Here is a 13,855-nt window from a genome sequence, read left to right on the forward strand (position 1 = left end):
GTATAAAGTAAAATCAGAGCCAATATTATCAGCATCAAATCTGCTCAAGCCCTTCCTTGGTTACAATAGACTACAGTGTAAAAAGCACACCAACACACACAGGTCATAGAACCTTCTCAATGGATCTAGAGGAGAGGCGGGTTTAAACCGCTCAGACATGATTGACACGCAATTCGTCCAATCAGCTGGCTGATATGACAGGAAGCGGATACAGCTAAGTTGGCTGCTCCACTGTGTTGTGTTGATTTCTAGGGAGAGAAGGAAAAGAAGACTTGACGTTTGGATTAACCTAAACTGCCTTCCCAGTGTTACTGTGTCTGTTTCACTTCTTAATTCAAAAGTCAAAGGTAAACGATTCTAATTCTCAGACGAGTCGCCTGTGATATGAGCGATGTCAAAAAGGACATGCGGATAGGAAGACACCCCCCGTAAAGTTAGCCTGTCTGACTGCTTAGCTGCTTTGCTAGCTAGCTAGCTGCAGTGCTAACGTCAACAAAATGTTTCTCACAAATGTACGAATCATTAACTGCGGCATGTCATCAATAAATGCTATGTGATTCGGTGTCTTCTTTGCTGCTTGAGGTCAAATAAATGAACAGCAGCGTATAATACCTGGCAGCTGCTGAGTCATTAGCTAGCTAAGTTGACCGGCTAGCTAACTATTGTTGCTACCAAAACTGAAACTGTCAGTCGTGTAATTTGCTAAATTTAACCTTGTGCCTTGACGTTCACATTGGTCTACATCCACGTTCATGACTGTTTTACTTTTTCCATATAAATTGCAAACAACAAACGCAGGAGCTTGCTCTTATGATTGAAGGATCGACTAGCTTAAGTTAATTGTTTGTAACTTAGAGCCAAGTCACGAGTCATCAGGTCATTTTTCTTTCATTACATCACTTGTCTCAGTGTTTGCCCCACCGTTGGGTATTAGATTATGACTTAGAGTTGGTTTTCCTTTCACTTTGTCTTCCAGAAATCAGAGGCAACCTCTGAATCAGTCAATGGGAAAAATCTAACAATGTTCAGCTTTGAGGGAGATTTCAAAACAAGACCCAAGGTATCACTTGGTGGAGCAAGTAAAAAGGTAAGTGCTGACTTTTTGCAGGGAAGATGGAGTGAAATTAAACAGCAGCAAACCAGTGACAACATGTCTGCTGTTCTTTACAAAAAAAAAAAAAATCAATTTCTCACATGTTTGGGTTTAGCCAAAAATCATAAAGCATGTTATTGTTTAAACTACAACTCTAATGGTGATCTTCTGTTGCTATTCAGGAGGAGAAAGCATCTCTGCTGCACCGCACTCAAGAAGAAAGAAGAAAAAGAGAGGTAACTATGTTGCCACGTTTTGTTTACAAGTTATTCATGAAAAGCATGTCGCTCCATGTATCTGTCTGGTGTGGTTATTTGAAGATGCTCTTGATGATTTTCCCGGAGAGACAAAATTCCACAGTAAAAGCAACAGATCACCCCAAATTAAAAAAAAAAAAAAAAACATATGGACAAGAGATTATAGCTCAGCCGAGGAGGAAACCAGTAACGTTTACATCCTGCACTGTCAGAAGCACAAGAATCTTGTCCATGAGTACAAGAATGCTTCTAGTGGGAGTGGTTTGGTAGACAGAAAATAGTTCCTACATGAAACTGCTCACAACAAGTTTTGTGAATGGATTAGGATTTTGGGAAAAACCTTTTTTTTTTTTTCCCAATTTGAGCACCACAAGCCAAGTGCCATTTAGTTCCATTGTATTTTAGAGATGGTGGATATCTCTATGGCCAATAACACCAAAACTCAGTAACACACAAGACAATCTAGAAGGATAAATAGCCCTACAGGTAAGATAAAAAAATGTGTATTTTTGATTTTTGGGTGAACTGTCCCCCTAAAATTAAGTCATACTACAGCCAATTCAAGTAAAAATTCCTGCAGCCCAAAGAGTAAATGCTGTATATTAAGTTTTCATGTTAGAAAGGTATTGACCTCCTTTGTTGCGGTGGTCACTGATGCTGTCTTAATAAGTTCTAAGTCTTTTTTTTTGTTTTTTTTTAATACGCAGGATGAAAGAAAACGGCTGAAGAATGCTATTATCATTCAGTCCTACATTCGTGGCTACCAGGACTTAAAACGAGAGGTAAGTCTGGAAGTTTTATTTTATTTGGCTGGATTGACCGATATGCAGAAAAGAACAATAACAAAGACATCACATGCAGCACACTGTCATATAGAAATAAACACGGAGACCACTGAAGTCAGCATTAACAGTTTCATTTAGAACTTAATCTGCAGTGGAATTCAACAAATTCTTTAGCAGGTAATAACAAGTACAAGGATGAGGAGAAAGTTTTTAATTCTAGCTTTTTGTTGAGCATTGGCTTAGAGTTGTCAAGATATCAGCATTTTAAACTTCAGTACAAAACTAGCATAAAAATTGATACTTGATACCTCTTTTGATACCATGGCAAAAAGAAAAAAAAGTTATTCCTGCTCTGGAACAGGAAAAGGTCACTGATTGCTGTCTGGTTTTGCTATGCCACAGGACAATAAAGACTGAACTGAGACTGAAGTTCTCTTAAATGAGAACTTAGATCTTTTTTTCTAACTTTGGTACTTTCAATAATACAAGTAACTGATATTGTTTTGTTTTAATTTTGTAGGGGTGAAAAAGTATTGATACATTTGGCTGCTATTTCTGTATGGAGGTGTGAGTAGATGCAGAGTTGGAGTCAGGAGTGGCAAGATTGTGACATGAAGGGCTTCACGGAAACAGGGCTACTTTTCACTGTATCTGTCACAGCCTCTCCACAAGAATCTTGCCATAAGACAAAGTTGCATGAATTCTGATATGACTGAGATTGCCTTGCAAAAAATCAGAGCTGTATGTGATTTGGGATCATGTGAAAGTGGCCCAAATCAGAATATAAAAGATCAGATTCCATGTGACTTATGCTGTTCACACTTGCATGAAAAAAAAAAATATCTGCGTCACATATGTCTGATTTGGACCACTTTTGGCTGCAGTCCTAATGTAGACATAGACACACATTCAGTGCTCATGACGAGACCCTAACCGTAGCATGTGTGTTGACAAAGCAGATAAGAGAAAACACGTCATCACAACTGATTACTGTTTTGGCTTTACAGATAAAAATGTCTGTATGACTTTGTCATATGTCATAATCCCAGATTGAGCCTTCAAACAAGTCAAACAAAGCATTTGCGGTGTGTGACCTTTGAACTTGTTCTTCCAGTACGCCACGCAGAGAGCCAGTTTTGATGAGTGTGTCAACCGGACGCTGGCAGGGGGAGCTCAGTATGTCTTGGACGGTCCTAGTCTCTGTCTCTTATCAAGACAGCTCATATTTTTCTACAGACAGAGTGTGGATGCACAGAGATTGGTGAGAATTTGAAATATCTTTGATGTTCTTCAATTACAAGTACATTGATTGTTTTATACATGCTATTATAGCCAGACGCCTCATGCATCTAATGAATTGTGTCTTATTTTTGTGTTCATAAAGGTATGGCTGTGCCAGAACCTGGTGAAACTCAACAGTCAGTTTGTGAAGCTGTTGACTGGCCCACAGAGACAAACGTGTATGTTTCAGATCAAGAGGATCTTGGGCTTCTGTTGCAGGTACAGCACTAAAGAATGTATTCATCTCTTTAGCAGCTGGATGCATAAACACATGGTAGTCTCACTTGTCTCTCTTTTTGTCTCCACAGACTCCTACAAAACTGCATGGACGACAGTCTAAATGTGGCAGTTCCCATGCGGATGCTAGAAATCTTTTCTTCAGAGAAAACCTATCTTCCTGTTATTCCAGATGCTAACTATGTAGCTTCATTACTCGAGCAGATTTTGCACTATATGGTACAGAAAGGTAAGTTCATAAGGTGTGCTGTATGACTGACACAAATAAACCTTTGAAGGCCTAATTGTCAAACATTCAGGGTTGTATTGTATAGACAGGGTGAATGTATATCAATATGAATTCGTCTGAAGTGTGTTTGACTACTTTTATCTATACACGGACAGTTCCTGCTCTGACTGGCACCTGAGTATATACAGTGCTGCTGTGCACTGGTCAAGTACATCTCACAGTGTTTACATTTTCCAAGAGGCATGAGTCATTTCAACAGCGCTGTTTAAAATGATTCTTACCCCGTCAACACAAAGAATCTTGTTTAATTTTCGACACTATGTCAACTACAGTCAGATGTCTTGAAGCCTAATTAACAAGGCAAACTGGCAAGCCCTACTTCTACAGCTAAAAATATGAAGCTTAGGGGAACCAACTCCTTCAGCTAATGTTGCAGGTTATCCTTGTTTCTGCTTTTTACATTTTTAGTATAAGTGAGACTTAAGCTGATGTCTAACACTGAGAAAAGCTAAACATTAAATGACTAAAGAATGTTCTTACAACTGATAACTGGTATTATCATACCTTAGGTTTTAGTATCGTTAAAGCCCTAGTAAATATATTAATGCATGTTTTAGAAAATGAGCTGGTGTCTAAACATCCTATTTGAATTTAATTTCTCTTTTTGTCTCTTCTTCAGGATACTATAGGTCGCTGTATATTCTTGTGAACCACAGACTCCCTTCCAGTCTGGAGTACAGTGACGCTCCCTCTGTCCCTTTGGCAAGCACACTGTTGGAGCACATCCTCAAACCTCTGCACTTTACCTATTCCTCCTGCACAACAGGCGCAAGGTACAGCACGAGACTGAACGCACTGACCACAAAGATTATCTGCCAAAGTTTGTTTTAATAGTCAAAATAATTATTATACAATTTAATAGAAAATTCATGAGTTTAAAGGTTTTTGTTTGCCTCATTGTGAAGCAATTTTCCGTCAGCATTTGTGTTAGTCTCAGATCATGTCTAAGGTATTCAGTCATGGGTCACCCTTACTAAGTTCTCCACCGAAAATAAATCTTACTGCTATTTGGCACACGAGAGGTCATTTCAGAGGCTGCTGCTGGGAAAGGCCACGGTGGCATTCACAAGAGTATGAACAACAGTTGCTCAAGAGCTAAATGCTGTCCGAGTAGTATGATTTCCATCAGACACTGAGGTGATGTGTTCGATCAAAAACAAAATTTATCCAGCTACATCCTGTCTTCTCTTTGTCTTCTCCGCCCTGTGTCTGATAGTAAAATTTCCTCATGTAAATGAAGCGTCCAAGGGCAACAGACTAAAGGTTCGGTCCTCGTGCGCTGCCGACTGATGACCTCATTATGTGACCTTCCTCTGGAGACTGCCGAAAAGCAAATTTTTTCCTATTGACAATTAATAGAGAATCATAAAAAAGTCAGCACATAATAAGATGAGAAGGATTCACTGATAAACTTAAAGTTACTGATGTTCACAGAGAAATTGCTGCCTTTTGAGTACAGAGAGAAGACAACTGCGTTATAACAGGAAAGGAAAGTCTGTCTCCCTTGTGAATTCTTTAAAATCATCCATTAAAGTGATCAGACAAACTGCAGCAGTTTTTTGTCCCCTCTAGTCAGTGTTGAAGCAGTAATTGCTTCAGAGACCAATTTACAACAAGCCATAAAAGGCCCCCAGACTCGCTCGCTCGCCAGAGTGCAGAATATCAGGCTGTTTGCCCTCAGTTTGAGACATTCTTAATAACAAACGACAGGGCACTTCTTTTCTTCTTTGAAGAAAAGCAAGGCGGGAGTGAGAGAAACTTGTGTACACACAGACTCTAACAGCTAATTATCTGACTTGGCCCACCAGATGTGTGTGACTATGCCACACAAAGCAGCTCTGTTTGGAGATACAATATTGGAGCACTCACGCAGCAGAAAGAGCAGGGTGGCGTTAGAACAAGCCACCTTCGGTTGATTTCTGTATGAACATATAGTATTTTGATTCAGATTTGTTTACACGTTTCTCTCTTCATGCAGGGTGTTAACTTCTCTTTTTGTCTCTTGCTTTATAGGCAGTTTGTATTTGGCGCCTTTACCGAGGAGTTTATCTCTGCACCGTTCACCGAGCAGATCTTTCACTTCTTTATCCCGGCGCTGTCTGACGTCCGTCTCTCATTCCCATTTGAAGCCTTCCTGAGCTCCCTCCAGGCCACCATCAACTCCTTCTCTGCACCGCAGAGCCAGGCACCATGGGTTTTCTACTTCGTCCTGTCTGCAGGGGAGAACTGCTTAAGTAGGTGGCACAGTTTAGAGTTGCACACACCGCACGCTCACAGTATATACATGGCTCGTTTGAGCATAAACCCTTGGACTGATTTATAAAGATGAAGATATGATGGTGTGCACAGTAACGGTGATGGGCGTGTGTTGGCAGGCTCACTATCAGAGGAGGGTCTCCTGCTGTACCTGCGGGCTCTGCAGACGCTGCTGCCGCTGCTGCCGGTGTCAGAGAGCAGCAGCAGGCCTGAAGTTAGCAGCGACTCAGAGGATGACGATGACACGGGCATCCATCCACCTCCCATGCAGGTACGATGCATACACACATACATGTACACACAAAGCAGTAATGGCATTATACCAAGATTAGAACAATATTCATTTTGTTAAATAAATCAGGCTCATAAATTTGTAGTATTAGGGATGTATTGATTCAATCTGGTCTGACCCTGATAATTAAACATATTCTCATTTGAATGTATCGTGTGTCGGCCAGAATACACACAAGAGTTTAGATATCGGAACTGGTATCAGGAGAGTGATACGATTGATGCCCACTGCTGATCTACTTCCCGTTTACAGTGGCACACGCGCCCAGTGTCATGTGATGTGATGCATTTTCAGTGAAATTATGGAAATGATCGTGTGGATGTAGTGTCAGGATCAGCCTTCAAAAAATCTAAGCACTAACAAACATCACAAGGGGAGGACATATTAAACTAAATTTCAGTCATATTTCTTTTCTCAAAAGCAAAACACGACTAGCCCATTTTTATTCTTGCTGTGTCATGACTACTGGGCTGGATTAACTCTAACTGACTAATAAATTTTAGTTGATTGTACAGCGTATCCTATTCATGCTAGCTTTGTTATATCAGTATAAAGCTGTGCCACTTTATGCACACATTTCAGTACTGTTACCAGTGTGGGTAAATATAACAAAATATAGTGCATTTGTTATACTAAATAAAAATGTATCACAGTATTCACCCATGCAGGCAATGTAGAAAGAACAGTGACAGCCTAAAGTTAATTTCAGTATAGGCAAAATACAGAGCATTTTATCTCACCCCATGCCTCTGATCTCCTGTCAGTTCTGTTCTTCTTGAAAACAGGCGGCCCAGAATACTTTGAAAAAATAAAGAAGTCCCCTTGAAGGATGATTTAGATGTTATATTTTTAGTAAAACAGTGAGACAACACCAAATAACCCAAAACACGATCAATGATTTTGACCATCAGAATCAATTGATGGGACTACAGATACAAATTAGTTTTAAACTACAATCTCCTATGGTGCATCAAATGGCGACATTTATGTCTTAAACTATACACGGTTCGCTATAAATAAAATGACATAAATAAATAAATATAAATACCAATAAACCACATTTCTAAGATAAACTAAGATGTGATCTTAATTTCTTTACTCTGTGTGTTGGCACAGTGTGGCACTTTACTCCTGTTTTTCCCAGCCTCCAAACCACGTGTGTTTCCCTCTCTCTTTCAGGATGACAGCAGAATCTCTGTGCAGCTGATCACAGAGGAATGTGTCCACAAGCTGGACACTAAACATCAGACTAATGCTCTGCTGAACCTGGTGTGGAGGGACTCGGCCAGCGAGGAGGTTTTCACCATGATGGCTTCCATCTGTCACACACTCATGGTTCAGCATCGCCTCATGGTGCCCAAAGTCAGGTACGAATATACACACCTGATGAGACTGGAAGGATTTATATTATAACATAGAATATTATTTATTATGTTGTTATGGTTTTATTATATAAAGAACAAGGAAGCTTTATAATGTATATCAATAATATATCCCCATAGAAGCCCATTTCTGCCAATGTGATGAGGGAAAAAAAGATCCTGTAAGTCATTATAATGAGAAACCTTCTCAAAAAATGACTTAGTGTCTCAAAATAATGACTTGGATACAAAGTCATTATTTTTTAGAAAGTTTGTTATTATTCTGAGATAAAAGCTATGACACTAACTGAGATACTAAGCTATTATTTTGAGGAATTTTCTCATTATAATGACTTACAGTATCTTTTTTTCCACCACACAGGCGGAAATTGGCTGCCATATATATTAATCTAAAGTAGATCAAAAATAAGCGCTTGTAGGTATCCTTCCGTAATTTTAATACAATACTTTTGATACTTTGAATATATTGATTTCACAGCGGAGCAGGTGTTTCTGAATCAAAACATCACACCGTTTTTTTCATTTTTATTTGAAGTCATAACATTTTACATGTCTTGTCAAGATCAGCCCTGCGTTCTGAGAGCTTGTTTACACACCTACCTGATTGAGAGGAAAACTGTGTCTTTATGTGTTTCCGCGCTGTAAGCAGTAATGTAAATAACGGTCAAGTGAGGCAGGCAGTTATCAGTTGTCCTCGCCCACTGGCATTTACAACCGGCAAAGGAAGCCGGGACGTCAGGGAAGCTGTCAGTTCTGGATGAGGGCAATTACCCCTTCTCAGGTTGATTACATTAAGGCCAGGATGTCAGAGGTGCTCTCTCTGTGTGTGTGTGGTGGGGGTGGAGGGGGTGGTTGGATGGTGCATTGACTGACAGGAGGTTATCCAGACTGAGCTTCATGGATGGTCAACCTGCTCTAGTTAATTATTAGTGGAGCCAGTTGATTTAAACATGTGGGTGGGGATGTTGATGTATCAAGATTCATATCACGTTTGCAACTGTATCTTGCTGTGCATATGTTTTTTATTAGCCCTACTTTACTTAAAACCATGCTTAAAAGGATAAACAAAGACTAGCTTCCTCAGTAATAATAAAAAAAAAACTGGACACATGCAGCTTGAGTCTGATAGTCAGTTAGTAATTTTGCAGAATTTAGCGGAATTTCAGTGCACCCCCCCCCCCATTCCCCTTAATTTTTTATGGCTTCCTCCTTCTCTTCGCTTTTACCATAAATCCTGCCCTTCGTCTTCCATCATTATTGGATATCTGTACAAAATAATTAGCTCACTGAGAAAGATTAATCACTGCAGGAGTGGACGGGATAGCTTTACAAGAGGCTAAGGGGAGCAAATTGCATCCCGGCCTTGATTTACTGCTCTTACAGCAAAAAAAAAAAGAGAGGCTGGCCAGTCGTCCAGCCCGCCCGGCACGCTGCCTTTTTAATAAATATGTAAAATGTCTCATGAAATGTATTTTTTCAGAGGAAGGCTTAAAAGCTGCGCAAGGATTCAGGACCAAAATTGATTTTTGATTGGTTCACTAATTGTCCTAAGCCCAGGTTTGTTCTTGTGAGTATGGTGTAATTTCACTTTAATTGTTTAGCGGTGGATATTTGGTGTAATTTCACTTTGATAGTTTGGTTTTACCCAAAGTAGCACTCTGTTGCCAATGGGGCTTGCTCTGATGAAAGTGTTTGCTCCTTTATTTACTTTTGAATAGTTGCTGTGATTTTTGTGTTGTCATGAGATAACGATCACATTAATACAAAAGTCTGCATAACGGATTTATATTTACGTCTAAAGTCACTCCTTCAGTCTTTATAGTATCAAATTTGACCCTGAGCAGTGCTGGTATTTTTTTCTGCTGAACAGATTCTTTCATTACCGCAAAATGAAATGATCCTTGTGTTATTCATCACACACACACACACGCACGCACACACACAACCCCTTTTGATGTCTTGACTTTGTTTATTAGTGGTTCATTCCATGATTGAAATGGGGGTTTGGGTTCTCTCAGGCCGTAAATCAGTGTGTCAGCTGGCATTTAGTGCTTTGTTTCCCATTTCAATCAAACACTTGCATCACTTGTTATGAGCCCACAGCACTACTCCTCGCTCCTCTCCTGAGCCTTGTACCTCTGACAGATGGTGTGTGCTCGGCACAAACCATTTTTCAAACCGTTATTGAGGGTTGTCTGACACTCGGCTCCTAATGCTCATTTCCATTTTGGGAGTTTTGAATGGGTTCTTGGTAGATTGAATGGTGGAATGGGAATTTGAGCGTTGACATTGAGAGGAGAATATTCAGCAGATGCAGGATTCTCTCTCTGTCACTCTACTACTCTACTAATTTTGGCAGAAAATTTTGATTCAGTCATAGTCTTTTGACTAAAGTGCCAGTTTTAGTCATACTTTAGTCTTTTGAATTATTTTATCTTTAGACTAGTTTTAGTTAAATATCAGAAGATTTCAGTCTGAAAGGGGAGCACGCCAGAAAAAGTTTGAGGACCACTGAGCCAAATCACGGTTCTTGGGAAAAGTGGACAACACAAGTGTCACAGGAATGCTGTGTTAAGTTCCTTTAAATTGCCTTTTCTGTATTGTTTTTAAATAACTTATATTTGGGCAGAGTCCTTAAAAATGTCACTCATTGCAAATATCGCTTCGAGTTGATTGATTTCTGTCATATAAAATATGAAATGTATCCATATGTCTGTTCTTCTGTTTCTCCCAAATGTTGATATTTCTGTTCAGTTTGATGTCACACAAAGAGATCGAATCTCGTTCCTCCCTAACATTTTTATTTTGTCTCTATTTGTTGATGAAAGTATTTGTAGATTCTGTCATCATAAATTACTTTTTATCCAGTTTTTGTCTAATTGTTAGTGAAAAAAAGTTTTTGATAAAAACTATGATGAAAATTATTAGTCAGCAAATTTAACACTGCTTCTCTCTTCTTCTCTTTGTTCTTTTTTCTGCTGAACTTAACTCCCCTCCACTGCTGAGAATACATGATGCTGCCCTATTAAAGCCAAGCATCCTTATAGGTGTCAGCACTGTCACTCTTAAACAAGAGCCTATTATATGCAGGGGCACTTTATTTTGCCTTTTTAGCTTACTTAACACATTATTGTCACCTGTACTTACCCTCTGTGTGAAAAGCCATGCAATTTAGGAGTATACACAAACACACACACACACACACACACACACTTGAACAAAGAGCAGCTTCACACCTTGGTGCCACAGCCCGTTGAGTATAGCGAGGTATGTGGGCCCTCCGCAGTGTTATCATGTAATTCAGCATGAGTGTGGAAGCATGCTGGCGCTGCGGGGTCACAGCGAGGACCAGGCCTCCCCTCCTCCTCCGTCCTCCATTGTCTTGCTCCCCTGGCCATTAAGTTAAATGGGGCTCCAGCAGGAAGCCAGAGGGGCTGTTTATGACCCGAGCTGGGCACCCTCGCCAGCAACTAGTTTACTAATGGAAGGTGCCTCGCCTAAATAAAGCTTAATGGCTCATTTAATCTCTTTTCGGCCCTCACAGGGTATAAAAGGGGAGAGAAAGGCCAAGAAAATTCTATGAGCAAAATGTTGGTTAACTGTGTCATTTGTTTCTTTCTCCCCTTTTTACTTATGTCCTCTGGTTAACAGGGCAAAGTTAACAATCCCAACATAGCAGACAAATTGACGGAAAGTAATTTTACTGTTGTTCTCACCGATTGTGTCATCTGATTGAAATAGCTCATGTCGTCCTGTTGATGAGAGACGTGTTCCTTATCTAAGTAAGTGTTTAAATCTAATCTGCCTCTGTCTTTCTTTGTTCTCTGCAGACTTCTGTACAGTTTAGCTTTCAATGCACGTTTCCTGAGGCATCTCTGGCACCTGATAACTTCCATGACAACCAAAATGATCACTGGGTGAGCTAATTCAAAGCTGATCATTGGCAAATATATCATTGTGTGTGTGTAATCGGATATTCATATTTCGACTTGTTTACATATTATTTCTGCATCCTGTCTGTCTGCCCCCTCAGCTCCATGGTGCCGCTGCTGCAGCTGATTTCCCGAGGCTCTCCCATGTCGTTCGAGGACTCCAACCGCATCATTCCCCTCTTCTATCTCTTCAGTTCTCTCTTCAGCCACTCGCTCATCTCTGTGCATGACAGCGAGTTTTTTGGTCATGAAATGGAAGGTAGTACACCTGTTCTCCCGCATTTTGTAATTGAATCTTTCAGAAACATCACATAATGGCCCTATATTTGCAAGCTTTTCATGTTATCTTACTAATCTGTGCCCTCATCTACTTTCTGACGAAGAGCATCGTGTATGTCTGAATGGGATCAGGCTTCATGTTGGCTTTTTGCTGGAATCACAAGTAGTTGTCCAGCAGATGAAAAATTTAAATCATCAAAATGTCTGTTTGGAAATATTCCTAATAGACAAAATAAAATATCTGAAATAACAATAACACATAAAAAAAAGAAAAATGAATTGTCCGTATCTACTTTTGTATTCAGTACTGAAGTTTCCTGCACATAGAGCTGAATTAAACAGTGAACTGCAAGAATGACAGTTATTGACACGTGGTGCTCTCCACAGTACAGAAAGGAGCATTTTTTTTGTATTTTTTTAGACTATTGTGCCTCTCCTAAGATAGGACAGCTATAGAGAAGACAGGAAATCGGGGAGAGAGGCAGGAGATGTAGCAAACATGTAGCAAAGGGACTCAGGCTGGAATCTAACCCATGTCTGCCCCAGAGGACTAATGGCCTCAGTACATGGGGTGCACACTTTACCAGCTGAGCGTAGTTGTGCCACACTTCTACCATGTTAAATAAGTATTTAACCTTTTGTTTTATGTGATCACATCCTCTGTGTGTCCAGATGAGAAAAGGACAAAGAAATAAACTTAACCCATCGGTGTAGTGCTACCAGAGCGCCCCGGAAAGACACTCTGCCCTTTTTTTGTTTTGAATAGTCTCATTTTGCACAATTTGTTTTTCATAAGTGTTCCAACGTCAAATCATCAGTTAAGAGTACCACAGGTGCGTTCCACTACTAAAACAAATAGCACTACACCTTATAAGGCTATTTAAAGCGTATGTCTGGTAGTCGCTTTATATGGCCAGAATTCTGGAATATTAATGGCCATGTTGGCAGTCAAAAAATGAAAAAGTCAAGCACAAACTGTTAATTGCCAAATGCTCCTTATCTTTGCACTAGACTATATCTAATTTTTGACAAACGAATACATTGTTAGGGGATTGCTGGACATCATGTCTGTCTGATTGAGACACAGATCCCTGGAGCTGGTCACCCTGTGGACACGCTCGTCTGTCATTTTCCATTTCCCTCATTTGGTGGTCTTAGCAAAATAATACTCTGTCTGTTGTTTTCAGCAGTCACACTCTGCCTTCCCGCCATGTAAATGTGAAAATCAATATCTGTAAAAGAGAATGAATCCATTCTGCCTCTCAACAGGTCAGACACAGTCCTCCATGATGCCCTTCACGCTGGCAGAGCTGGTGACTCTGTCTCGCTGTCTGAGGGACGCGTGCCTTGGAATCATCAAGCTGGCCTACCCCGAGACCAAGACAGAGCACCGCGAGGAGTACATGGCTGCCTTCCGCAGTGTGGGTGTGAAGACAAACACTGAGGTCCAGCAGCGCATCCAGGCCGAGCAAAAACGCTGGGTACAGCTCTTCAAGGTAAGACGAACAAAGCTACCTGCACAGTACAGTTGATTGTACGTCAACCCTTTTTTGTCATATTTGTCCAATAACTGATGTTTAGTAATCACACCTGCCATGTAAATGCATTTCTTTTACTCCAATCCAATTTTGACATGGATATTAAGCAGAAATAATGGATCCTAAAACATTCACCTGAAGGAAATCTTCATTTTCCTCTCAAGAATTTGTTGTCTAAAATTCTTGTAGATATGGTGCCTATTTTTTTTACTTGATTACTATTTGGGGAAATGT

The 13,855-nt window shown here is 40.1% G+C and overlaps 1 protein-coding gene across 1 annotated transcript in view; it reads left to right on the top strand.

Moving 5' to 3' along the window:
* Nucleotides 1-200: 200 nt before the first annotated feature.
* ube3c (ubiquitin protein ligase E3C) overlaps nucleotides 201-13,855 on the top strand; it is a 33,570-nt gene continuing 19,915 nt past the window's right edge. The window contains exons 1-14 of the mRNA XM_084747083.1: nucleotides 201-347; nucleotides 977-1,087; nucleotides 1,276-1,329; nucleotides 2,058-2,132; nucleotides 3,250-3,396; nucleotides 3,520-3,635; nucleotides 3,725-3,882; nucleotides 4,562-4,715; nucleotides 5,956-6,176; nucleotides 6,318-6,469; nucleotides 7,670-7,857; nucleotides 11,703-11,789; nucleotides 11,906-12,063; nucleotides 13,353-13,579. Coding sequence (XP_084603209.1) covers nucleotides 1,022-1,087; nucleotides 1,276-1,329; nucleotides 2,058-2,132; nucleotides 3,250-3,396; nucleotides 3,520-3,635; nucleotides 3,725-3,882; nucleotides 4,562-4,715; nucleotides 5,956-6,176; nucleotides 6,318-6,469; nucleotides 7,670-7,857; nucleotides 11,703-11,789; nucleotides 11,906-12,063; nucleotides 13,353-13,579 — 1,803 coding nt within the window. The 5' untranslated portion in view covers nucleotides 201-347; nucleotides 977-1,021. The remainder of the gene's footprint in view (nucleotides 348-976; nucleotides 1,088-1,275; nucleotides 1,330-2,057; nucleotides 2,133-3,249; nucleotides 3,397-3,519; nucleotides 3,636-3,724; nucleotides 3,883-4,561; nucleotides 4,716-5,955; nucleotides 6,177-6,317; nucleotides 6,470-7,669; nucleotides 7,858-11,702; nucleotides 11,790-11,905; nucleotides 12,064-13,352; nucleotides 13,580-13,855) is intronic.

Source organism: Lutjanus erythropterus, chromosome 21 (assembly GCF_056507025.1).
Source record: "Lutjanus erythropterus isolate fLutEry1 chromosome 21, fLutEry1.hap2, whole genome shotgun sequence".
Classification (NCBI taxonomy): Eukaryota; Metazoa; Chordata; class Actinopteri; order Lutjaniformes; family Lutjanidae; genus Lutjanus; species Lutjanus erythropterus.